This window comes from Orbicella franksi, chromosome 12 (genome assembly GCF_964199315.1).
Source record: "Orbicella franksi chromosome 12, jaOrbFran1.1, whole genome shotgun sequence".
Classification (NCBI taxonomy): domain Eukaryota; kingdom Metazoa; phylum Cnidaria; class Anthozoa; order Scleractinia; family Merulinidae; genus Orbicella; species Orbicella franksi.
The window spans coordinates 22,653,295-22,665,704 of NC_138156.1; the positions used below are offsets into that span (position 1 = coordinate 22,653,295).

Here is a 12,410-nt window from a genome sequence, read left to right on the forward strand (position 1 = left end):
TATATCTTCACTAATGCACATAATTAAATAAGCTAGCTTTCTCCTGAGTAGACTCCTGGGCCAACCAGGGAGATGATAAAAGGAGGAGGGAAACTGTAGAGGACAAAGTTCTCCCACACTGGTTTTCACTTTCCTTTAATCATCATTTCCAATTCCTAATAAATCCATGTTTCTTCTTAGTCCTCCTCAATTACACCTTTTTTAGTTCCCTTTTCTCTATCCTTAAAACTCCTAACAAGTTCTTCATTTTTGAATCCACGCAACCCCCATGTATTCGCAAAAACATCTCAGTAGTCAGCCATTACATAAACTCCAGGAGAAGCAAGTGATAAACACGGTGTCAAAGTAACAAAGAAGGAACTTCTGTCCATTCCGTTTATTTACAATAGGTTCTATAACATACAGAGTGATAGTTAGCGAAAGTCAAAATAAATTACCCAGAATTGCAATTTACCTTTGTTCTGCTAGGGAGGTTCGGTGGCCTCATGATTGGTGCGCTCGTCTCCGGGTTCGAGCCCTGGCCGGGGACATTGTGTTGTGTTCTTGGGCAAGACACTTTACTCTCACAGTGCCTCTCTCCACCCAGGTGTATAAATGGGTACTAGTGAACATAATGCTGGGGGTAACCCTGCGATGGACTAGCATCCCATCCAGGGGAGAGTAGAAATACTCCTAGTCGCTTCATGCTACAGAAACTGGAAAATGCTCCGGCCTGGTGGGCCACTTGGCTCATATGCAGATTTTACCTTTACCTTTTGTTCTGCTGATACTTTAGTTGTTTATTAACAATTTTCTCACCAATGGAACAAACAAATAAAAAAAGAGTTAAAGTCATGCTTACTTGATCTGGATTAGGAACAAGGGGACAGTTGTCATTTATGTTCAAAACACTATCTCCATCTTTATCATCATCACAGTCATCTCCAAGTTCATCATTATCTCCATTCAGCTGTAAATGTCAATAGTAGACTTAAGATACAGTCAATAAATTAAAGCATCACAATTCATTAACAGTTATGTCCTGTAATAATGCCAACAAGGTTTGTAAGTAATGGAGGAATGTGTGGGGGTCCTCTGGACAGCCAGTGTTTGAAGGCATATTAAAAATGAATAGACTCACCAACCGACCGACCGACCGACCGACTGACCGACCGACCGACCGACCTGCCAATCAAGTTGACAAACTGGATAGTTGGGAATCTTCCTGGTTAACTGGCTGAAAGGTCAGGGGTTCATTGAGGGCCAGGGACCTAGCAAATGACCAGCTGTGATGATGATTTTTCCCACCTGGTTTGAACATCTAGAGGAAGGTTTTTCTTATAAAGAAGTTCTGTTCTAGGCATTTTGCCTGCCTGAAAAAAACCAGTTGCCCTCCCCATGCAATGAAACCCCTGGATAAGCCAGTTCATAAACTGGGTACTTCACAGATAATATGCAGAACCGTACAGGAGACTCCATGAATGTGTTTATGCTCACCTGGTCACCATTAGGAACAGCTATACAGCTGTCTTCACTATCACTTATGCCATCATGATCTTCATCTGATTTTTCATCGCATGCATCACCAATAAGATTCTCATCTGTATCATTCTGGTGAGTGTTAGACACGCTGACACAGTTATCACATGCATCACCCACACCATCACCATCAGTGTCTTCCTGACCTGGGTTTGGCACCAGAGGGCAATTGTCCCCCTTGTCTACACCATCATTGTCCAGATCTCCATTCTCACAAGCATTGCCAACACCATCACCATCACTGTCTGCCTGGTCTAAATTGAAAATATCGATGCAGTTATCACATGCATCACCAATGGTGTCTTTATCTTTGTCTTCTTGCAGTGGATTGGCATTAAACTGGCAGTTGTCAACAGCATCTGTAACATTGTCATTGTCATCATCAACATCGCACACGTCACCAAGATGGTCTCCATCATTGTTTTCTTGCCCACTGTTAGGCATTGACAGACAGTTGTCGACATTGCAATGTTTTTCAGGACAAGACAAAAGGACATCAGGAAAGCCATCCAGATCGGAATCTTGTTGACAGTGCCGGCCATTACCTCCATATCCCAAATTGCACTGACAGAAATACTGCAGGCTGTTTGGTAGCTGAACACAGGAACCATTCTCTTTGTTGCAAATAGTACAGATATCACTTATGAAACAAACTGAAACAAAAAATAGAAGGAAATAATTTCAGAAGTGGAGCATCGCTTTTTGTCACTCTCTGTTTCATCTAGATGATTGTTCAGGCGAGAACAGTCATGATTCAAGAGATATCATCTGCTGATCACCAATTTAACTTCCCTTGTGTGACTCTAGCCTGAGAGAGGATTCTCATGTTGAAAGGGCAAAAACCATCATCTTTTATCAGTTTTAGAGGAACAAACTGGGAATTTAGAAGTCTCACTAAAAGCTACAGTACCATAAAGCTATTCCTGAAGCCACAATCAGCCACTATTCTGTATTTGCACGACTGGTTGACAATGAGCTGTCCAGATAATTAGTATGCCAATACTTTCAAAACTGTCAGTATTTCAGTGCCACAAAGAAAACAACAGATAGACTAATTGAAATGCAGTGTTCCATGGGGGTCTGAGCTGCACCACAGGACTTTATGGCACTGTAGTAAAGATAATCCTTATTTGATATTGTTAAACGACTGTGAAATTTGCATTGAATACTTAAACCAATCAAATTTACACAGACAATCATCACAAATGATGTACTCTTTAAAGCAATAAAAAAAAACACACCTCCAATGAGATTTGTCCACTTGCCATCTGATCCACACTGTACACTAGAGATAGTTTTATTAAAGTGTTCATCACACCTCACTTCACAAGTATCTTTGTATTTTGTGCCTGTGCAGTTGTGCAATTCCATAAATGGCATCTGAAAAGAGAAATTGAAACAATTTTATTGCAAGTGACTCAAGCTGGCACGAAAAAAGCACAAAATTTGACACAAATCACTGATTAAATACTATATGTAGGACACATAAAATTCAACATCTCATTTTTTTACAGAGCAAGATATTTTAGAACCAAATGTCATTTAGTTATATTAATGGGCCTTAAAATGTCTCAAATAGATGTGCATGGCAGCTAATTCACGGAAGTGTTTAAAGGGACTACTAATAAAAGTGAAACCGAGAAGGGATACAGCTGCATCCTTGTGTGCCTACTGTAGATATGTGAATGAGGTAAATTGGTAAATAAAATGGTTTCCTTATCTGCTGAACATCGTACATAAACCGATGAGGGGGGGGGGGGTACTCCCTTATATGGACTCTATAGGTATGTGTAGCCCCAAAGAGTAGTGTTTTTCAGACGTTTTGGTCATAAATAGGGTATTGATTTTGGTGATTTTGCCCACTTTGGTCATAAATAGGGTATGCATGGTTTTTGCACTCAAGTCTTGAATTGGACCTCATAATGGAGCCTAAATCCCCTCAGCTATCTCACAAACAATATTATGCAATTTTACCTGAAGTGGAGCTCCACAGTCTTTAGGAATGCAAACTGTTTTCTCTCCGTACCATTTGCCATCAGCCTCACAAGCATAACTTCCACTTGATGCATTGTTCTTTTCATATCCCTCAAAACAATTCACCTCACATGTGTCTCTGTAGTTTGTGCTTGTACATTCCTGTGATGAATTTGGTACCTAGAGAAAAATATCAGGTTAACTTTGGATCCCAGGGGTTTCATCCAGAAGGTAACTAATTTCACAGGTGGAAAAGAACTTTTGAATTGGGTGACTTTATAAAACAGGTGTTGGACATATTAATCATATTGCCAACCAGTCACACTGTCTAGTGCTCAGCCATTAACAAAACACCTAGAATTTATTCTCCTAATAATAATTACCCATTCTTAATGCTGGTTTCCTGCGAGTAGGTTGTGATAATCAAATGAAGTCGATTTTAATTTTATTAGCAGTTTTTACATGTCCAGTACACCACTAATTCAAATGACTGCTGTTTTGTAGAAATAAATAAGTATTGTGTTGTGTTGATTATTCACAGAAGATTCCTCACTGTACCACCTCTTGAGCAACTCTAAAACTCCTCTCTTGTGAGCTTCCCAAACTCCTAGACTAATATTTCATCCCAAACTATTTCACCCAAACACAACCTCACAGAACCAAACACTGTTACATGTTATTGAATAGTTCATTGGCTTATACAGAAAGAGGTTTTTGTTTTGGCAAAGATACATGAAACAGTACGTAGCAATGTTTAATAGAATGTGTGAACACAATTTAATATTATCAAATTCACTTGAAATTTCATATTGTGTCCAAAACTACTCCTGTTTGTATTGACTGTTGAACCCTTCTTTTTGTTTGATCTGTTAGTTCCTCAGTTAATTTAGTTCAATGAATACATGCCACACAATTTGTTGACCTTTTTACAGAGTTTTAGACTGAACATTTAATGGTAAAATTTCACACTACTGTCAGTAATTTTTTTTCCGAATTTCATATTTCTAACTAAAGGTCTTTACAACCTGATCAAGAGATCCACAATCTTTTCTAATGCACATTGTCCTCTCTCCATTCCATTCTCCATTTTCTACACATTTAAAATTTCCAATTAGTGCATTTTCTTTTTCATAGCCCTCAATGCACACAGTCCAGCATGTCGAGTTGATATCTTCTCCAGTACAAACCAGGTGACCGTCTGGCATTGAATGATTCAAGTATCCACATTTCAGCTTTTCCCCGGTAACTTTCTCTGTCTCTCCAGCATCTTCCGAATCCAAGTCTGCAGATTTACCTCCTACAGGTAAACAAAATAAACAAACATAAAAAATACTAGTTCGTGTAATGTGATCGTCCAGGTGAGGGTAGTTCTGAAAAGAACTGTTGTTGGTGACTGACATTTCGACAACCTGAGCGGATGTCATCTTCAGAGTCAAGTGAATAGTGTTTGTCAGTCAATGATGTTACCAGTCTGGTCTGTTGAAAGACTCGTGTAAAGTTTGTCATCAGTCATTGGTGGGTTACTTTATACCCTCACCCAGACGATCACACTATACAAACTATTGATACTCCTGGGTTCAAACCATTTACTATAAAAGATACTGTCAAAGTTCCAGCTACAGATACAACACAAGCCAGGCTAGGAAAACTTATAAGAGACATCTCTCTTGATGTTGTCAATTCTTTCTCCACTCAAGGGATGTTTGTGATATACGCTGAAATTAACTAAAGTCAAAGGCAGGGAACGAAAGAACAAAACTAGGGCGGTTAAGCAATAGCCCCAAAAAAATATCATGCAAAGCAAGCCTCACAAAACAGGCATGGAACAAATTGAGAAAATTCTTGCGTGGTTGCCGACCTGATCCTAAAAAAGGAATTTTTCCTCAAACCACCTCAATCAAAAATATAACATTACATCACTAATCTGTTAGGAATCAATATCCACCACTGATAACCTACCGAGTAAGAAAGGGAGAGTTGCAACCAGCACTAGAAGGCCTGTAGTTATAGCAGCTACCAGAAGAATGAAGAAGAGCCTCCTCCTTCTTTGCTTCTCTTCTTCCTTGTCACAAACTGAAACCTCAAAGTCATCAGGCAACAGATCCTGTTGAGAATCACTTTTGGTGAATGCATCCTGGGAAATCAAAAGGTTATGGACACATTTTAAAACACAGGTGATAATAAATTGAGTTCATATTAGCCTACAGTACAGGTGGTATTTTGGAACAGAACACTCAAAAAAGGTTTTCAATGCTGCCATCTTGGATTGTAACTGGATGCTTGACTGTTTAAGAGGGTTGGTACAGAGGGCCGGGGGGGGGGGGGAGGGGGTGAGACACCTGAAATAACCTTTTCCCTTCCCTATTTGACCGTAGACTCAACTGGGGGGGGGGGGGGGCAAGAAAGTAAAATTGGCAATCTCCCAGATTTCAGTTTTTTTTAGGTTGGCATCTCTGGGGTTCGAGTGAAGCCTGAAAAAACATTCCAGAAACCCTACGTGACCTCAACCATTTACTCCCCTAAATCTAATATAATTTCCATGCTGCTAATTAGCTTGCATAAACATAAACATGCATACAATCCAGCACGTATAGAGGATTACATGAAAATCAACAAAAAAAACTAAATAAAGAACAAATTATTTTACTATGAATGTACTATAACCAGGGATAAGATGATAATTGGATACCTTTAAAGATCAAGCCCAGTTGTCTGCAGGCTGGATAGCGCTATCCACCGGATAAATCACTATCCAGCACTGGAGAGTGATTCATCCAGTGGATTAAGCATTGACCACCTTTTGAACCCAGGCCAGATGCACTTTTAGTTCTCTCAAATTACTCTCCCACAGCTTAAAACCTCAACAATTATCAATTATCCAGCCTCCCCTTTTAAGCAAGAAAAGTTTATAATGGCACTCAGCTAAACATAGAACAACCTTAAACATGTATACTTCAAATATAAATCCTTGTGGTCATAATGCAAGTACCGGTAAATGCAGTGAGAAATGTTTGCAAATTACCCATTAACTTATTAAAACTTCTTGCCTCATTTATAACTTAATGCACTGTTGGTTGTAACAGAGCCAAAGCTAGGAATTCAAAATTTCTATGCCACCTATGGTATTCCCCACAGATATTCCCAGGTGGTATAAATTGCGTTAATTGTCACACATCTTTAAGGTACTAACAGAGGTAATACTCAGATTACAGTCAAACCAAGTGAAGTCTACCCGTCAAGATTACATTAATAAATTGATTATTTGAAAATTGAGCCCACTAGTTGTTTCAAGAATGCAATAATGAACTGATTTTTTGAATATTGAACCCATTAGCCGTATTCTTACAATGACTAGCAGGTTCAAGATATTCGATTGATCAATTCATTATTGCATTATTTGAAATGACCAGCAGGTTCCGTATTCAAATAATCAATTCATTAATGCAATCTTGAGAGGTACACTTCACTTGGTTTGACTGTAAAAGTTAGTTTATCCATTAGAATAATAATTAGCTAGTACAAGAAACCATATTGTAAACTAATTAAGTTTTTGTTATGCAAGACACATTAGCTCTTTCATTATGAGTGTAAACAAGCTTGAAAACTTGACACTTAATTGATCAAAAGTAATTACTTCTCTCAGAAGTAATTTCGTCACTCCAAAGATTAAACAAAATTGCCGCCTGTCTTGACTGTGATTGAAGTCAACAGTAGCAATTTGTTGTAAGAGGATATAGAGATTCTAGGAATCTACAGGAATAACATTCTCTGGAACTATTAGATAAAATAATAACTAATTGTTTTGCCAAATTTTCGTGGAATAAAAGGAAGGCACTAAGTAAAATGCCACCAGTGTGTCAAAAATACTGTTTTGTACTTTGCTAGGAATTTTTGTTTCTGTTTGTTTTGTTTTGTTTTGTTTTTTTTTTTGTTGTTTCCTTTTAAAAAAAAGTTGAATACTTATTAGCCAGGTTCAGGTAAAATAAAACGAGTTACAACATTTTTGCATCTTTAGTGGCAGAGGTTACAAAACATCACCAAACTTCATTAAAGTATTTAAGGCCTGACTTCTCCCAGTTTCAACGAATTCACTTAATTTATACATTTCACACTGTGAACTTTGCAAGCCTCTCTAAATTAGTTAAATCAAAGATTATCCTTATACCTTCATGACTACCAGATCTGATCTTGCTATTGAAATTATGGGGCAGCTTCCAGCATGATCTCATTTATATATGAGCACATGAATGATGAACTTTGAAAAAAGTGGGAGTCAGATCGTGTGCAATTTGTGTGAAATCAACTAACTAAAGGAGTCCACTTAATCCAGAGTTTGGTCACGAACTTTATAATATGTTGAAGAGTATTTGTGGGGTGATCAGCAAATTAGCGTTTTTCATGCTAGAAGTGCTTAGCTAGTGTCTTTTGTTTCTCTTAGACTTGTCTCCTTCATCTTGTACTTTCTAAAAATTAAATGAATATTTATTACGTAAGCTTACTTATTACTCCTTGACAATGTGTTAATCAAATTAGCACGCAACTTTCTTCTCTGCTAACTAAGCTTAATTAGCAGGCTTGTAATAATGAGATAATTACCCCTCTTGTAGAAACCACTGCAGGCACGATATCCAGTTCTACTTGCACAGCTCTCTGACTTGCAACCGAAGCCACGCTGACCTTATTTCTCCTGAACTTTTCTCCTGAGCTACTCCTTGGTTTAGGCTCCATGGATTGGCGATCGATGGGATCCGAACAATTCCAGTCGAGTCTTTCTTTGCCTTGTACGTTGATGATTTCGTGGAGCTGAAGCGTTCAGGTGCGTATACCCAATCAGTTCAGGTCAGTTCCGACTGACTGTTTAATTTGTGTGCACCTCTAGGTCTCTGATTATCAAAATGATCGCAAACAAAACTGTGGTACCCTGCATTTTAATACGTCGTATAATTAAGCCCGCTGATCTCCTGTGTCATTAGCTGCCAAGGCGGTATTTTGTTCTGTCAGCTGATGACACACGCACGTTCACTCGCTCCTTGTTAAATGAATTCCTCCAGAAATCAGTTGACACAGATGCTTTTTCCATCACAGACACAAGCTGATCTTCTTTCCTGAGTCTTCTTACTTGAATTACAAGTCATTTTGATTACATTAATAACATATAACCTGGAAAAACCATAATTAATTGCAAAGCACCGAAGCTTACTCGCTCGCCAAGAAAGCGACGAGTGGTCGACGAGGTCTGACTATTTTGAGTCTTTTCTTTCCTTTGTGCTCTCAACGTTAAACGTAGTTTCGTTGTGCTATTTTTGCAAAATGTCTCGAGACTCTCACAACTAGTCTACATCCTGCCAGCGAATAAACAAACCTGAGGAAATAACGCCAAAAACATGTGAAAGCATGCTCTCTAGATATGTCATCAGCAGTTAGTTAGTGTAGTCACGCATGTTTCTTTCGGGGTCAACCTGCCGTGGACCCCAGAGGTCGCATGCACAGGAAGCGCCATCGGGCAAATAATTCCAGGAACTCTTTCCTGGGATATGGGGGTGCTGTTTGAATGAAACTGATTTCTATCTCGGGGAATTTGAAACCCTTCTCAAATGTTTACGCAAATGAAAGCCAGGCCATGTGTATTACTGAGGCCCCGTCCACACTGCCCCGGGCTCACTACCCTGGGCACACTACGCGGACATAGGGAAGTTGAAAACGAAGGTTTCACTCTGACTGACGCATCAAATGTTTTCCGTCCACACTACACCGGAGGAATTTAAAAACAGTAACAATAATAACCAGTCATATTGGATTTGTTTCGAAAAAAACCTCATGATTATCTTGAGGTCGTCGCTTTCAAGAAGCTCCGTTTTCAAAATGTTTTCTGTCCACATGAGAGTGAAAAGCCAGCGTTTTCAAATTCCTCCGGTTTGAAGAGCGTTTTCGAAAAGCTCCGTTTTCGTGACGGATTAGTGTGGACGGTAGACCTAACCGTAGAATTAAAGCTGCGCTTTCAAATTCCTCTGGTGTAGTGTGGACGCACCTTAGAGAGGTCTGATATCAATTTTTGGGTCAGCTCTGATAAAGGGAAATCACATTCTGTAAGAGTTTCACGGAACAGGCTACACAACACAACCAAAATTTTCAGGAAGCACAGTTTTCGGCACTAAAAAGTTGACACGCGAAATCGCTTCAGGCATCAGTATAACCCATTTGATCATCCGCGCGCGGTCCGCTCTAGCGTTCGTGACTTTAACAAAAACCCATATAAACCGTATATTTACTGGAAGCTTAATAACTACAGATTATGACCTGACCTGTTTAAAACGGTAAAAATTTACCGTGTTTCGAAAATGTGAATATATTTACAAAGCTTCACGACCCCATAAATCAAGGTATACGCCCGCTAAATTTAGGTCGGAGAAAACGATTAACATGGCATCCGTTTCTTCACACATTGACCTCAAAAACCGTGTCTCAGATTTTTGGCACATGCGTTTGTTATTATTTTACAAGAGGATAAAGTTAGAAAAAGGAAAAAAATAGGACTGCCCGCGAAAAAAAGGCATAACTTTTTAATGAAAAGAGTAATCAGAATTCGCAGACACGGTTTTGTCGGCGTTCGTTCTGACAACATTCTCTCCGAATTTCAGCCAATTTGGTCCAGGGGCTGCCGACCTGGAACTCGAAATGCACGTACAACTCGCCTATTTTTTACTTTCGAGAAACAGAGAAAAAATAAAATTCGGCGGCATCCAAGTGTTATGAGATTATCACACCAAGGGAGACACCGCAGAGGAATCCACTTTCTGTATAACAATAGGACTATGACAGTTAACATGGAACAGGTACAAATTTCCGCGACGGCGCGCGGTAAATTATTCACCAGTGAATAAACCTCTTTTTCATGTGTGAAGTCAGAATTCCAAAGTTAGTAAACGTGAAAGTATCTTTTGATTTACTATATTAGCGTTCGAAATTTTACGTATCGGTTGACTAATCTTCAAAATTATGACCATGTCACTGTTAACATGCCGAAGGCCCGTAGAAGGTTCCCGAGAAAATGCAAGCGCACAAAGGGAAACGCTGGAGAGGACGCCGTAAACGGGACTACATCGACTGATGTTGATGCAAAGGCAAAGATACTGGAAGAAATGACAATAGCTGGGTAAGAAAAAAAAAATGTTGCACTGCTGATTCTAATTTTGTACAATCGATCTGCCTGTCAATTTCGTCCACTTCTCTTCGTCAATCTCCTCTGCTTCGACAGTTTCTCGCAACAGTATTTTAGCGCGGCTTGCGCTCATTTCGGCTTGCTCGCTGGCTTCGTGATCGCGATCGTTGTTGCGTTCATCCAGCAATTTTTCTTGATTGTAAAACGAACCCTTTGCCGCTTTGCGCTAATTTAGCGGTCCACTCTTTGTTGAAAGTGTTTTTCGCCTTCTTTGGCCTTCCTTTAGCCGATGAAAACGGGCAAGATCGCTCTGTCTTCTTCGAAGACATCCAGCACTGATTATGGCGCGCGAATCGCGTGTCAACTCAGCATGATCTTGATGTCATGTGACTTCTTGCCTCGATAATTAATTCATTTGACAGAACTTGTCAACTCTCAATTAAGTAATTAATATGCAAAACAATCTTTCTCGCGCAATAACTAGCGGCAGATATAAGATTTTTTCGTGGAGTTTTTTTTATCTAAAAGATTACTTTCAGATTTATCCAACCGCTTAAAAAAGTAAAATTATGCAAAATTGCAAATTTTCCCCTTACTGATACCTTAAAACAATGTAAAACACATTTCCTTTATACTTTCTCTATTTTTAGAATCCCATCTCTTTGACGCGTCAGAAGGAGTATGATGTCAAACTTCAGCCATGTAATACTTATATTCCGCCATCTTGAAAGGAAGTTCAATCTTTGGGGTCTAATAAATTTCAAACTAGGACTGTGCCAGTTTTCGTCTGAATACCAGGCCATTCTACTGTTCTCTGGAACCTCATCTCTCTACATAAGAATCCTATTTCTTTGTCGGGTGAAAAGGAGGATGATGTCAAATATTGGTCATTTAATGTAATGTGGTCGCCATCCATAGAAAAACTAAGTAACCTTAGCCGCATGTAATAAATTTTTTTAGGACCTCCGTAGTTTTTGTGTCAATGTCAAGATATATAACTGACATCTAAAACTTCATCTCTCTCTATGAGAATCCAATCTCGTTGACGGGGCAAAAGGAGTATGATGTTAAACTGCCATGTGTTAGTTACATTCTGCCATCTTGAAACGGAGTTTTAACCTTTTGGCGAGAAGTAACTTTAAATGTAGAGCCTCGCTGGTTTTTGGATGCATATACGACAGACTACTGTCGCCATAAACTTAAACTCTCCTAATTAGAATCCCATCTTATATGTATATCATACTAAGATAATCAGAAATTAACGTCTCGGAAAATGCGAGGCTGAAGATATGGAGTTGACAGGGACTAAAGAAAACCTCCTGTGAGGTTTAAAGATGCGTAAATAAGAAAGGGGCATTTCTAAGATCGCGAAAGGCATCTACAGTGTGCTGAAATGGGGTTTGGTTTGTTTGAACTGGTGTTTTTAGATTCTTTTACATGTTAAATTTGTTACCTTTTTAGCGTAAACTTGTGCTAGCATTTGTTTTCATGTTAAAGTTAAATCTCTGTTAAGGAAACAGCAACAGAGAAATCAACTTCAACCATGCTCTACTGCCAGTTAACTTAAATGACATGGGTGAATGGCCGCGGAAGATGGAACTCCTTTTAATAGCAACAAGACTAAACCAAAATATGTTTCTGAAATTAATGTACGCACCATGTATGACACATAAACGAGCGAGTGAAGGTACTTTGAAGGTACTTTGACACGATCAGGAACGACCATAAAGAATACAACAGGAGAAAGGACCAAGGTTAT

At 39.1% G+C, this 12,410-nt stretch overlaps 1 protein-coding gene across 2 annotated transcripts in view; it reads right to left on the reverse strand.

Annotated features, from left to right (window-relative positions):
• Positions 1 to 10,874, reverse strand: part of LOC145462958 (thrombospondin-2-like) — a 40,817-nt gene extending 29,943 nt beyond the window's left edge. The window contains exons 1-7 of one of the 2 annotated variants that reach the window (XM_081446639.1): positions 8,089 to 10,874; positions 5,452 to 5,626; positions 4,518 to 4,789; positions 3,493 to 3,672; positions 2,760 to 2,898; positions 1,477 to 2,171; positions 842 to 949 (exon numbers count right to left, since the gene is read on the reverse strand). In XM_081446639.1, coding sequence (XP_081302765.1) covers positions 842 to 949; positions 1,477 to 2,171; positions 2,760 to 2,898; positions 3,493 to 3,672; positions 4,518 to 4,789; positions 5,452 to 5,626; positions 8,089 to 8,220 — 1,701 coding nt within the window. In that variant the 5' untranslated portion in view covers positions 8,221 to 10,874. The remainder of the gene's footprint in view (positions 1 to 841; positions 950 to 1,476; positions 2,172 to 2,759; positions 2,899 to 3,492; positions 3,673 to 4,517; positions 4,790 to 5,451; positions 5,627 to 8,088) is intronic. The other variant, XM_081446640.1, reaches the window with a different exon arrangement.
• Between the last annotated feature and the right edge of the window lie 1,536 nt (positions 10,875 to 12,410).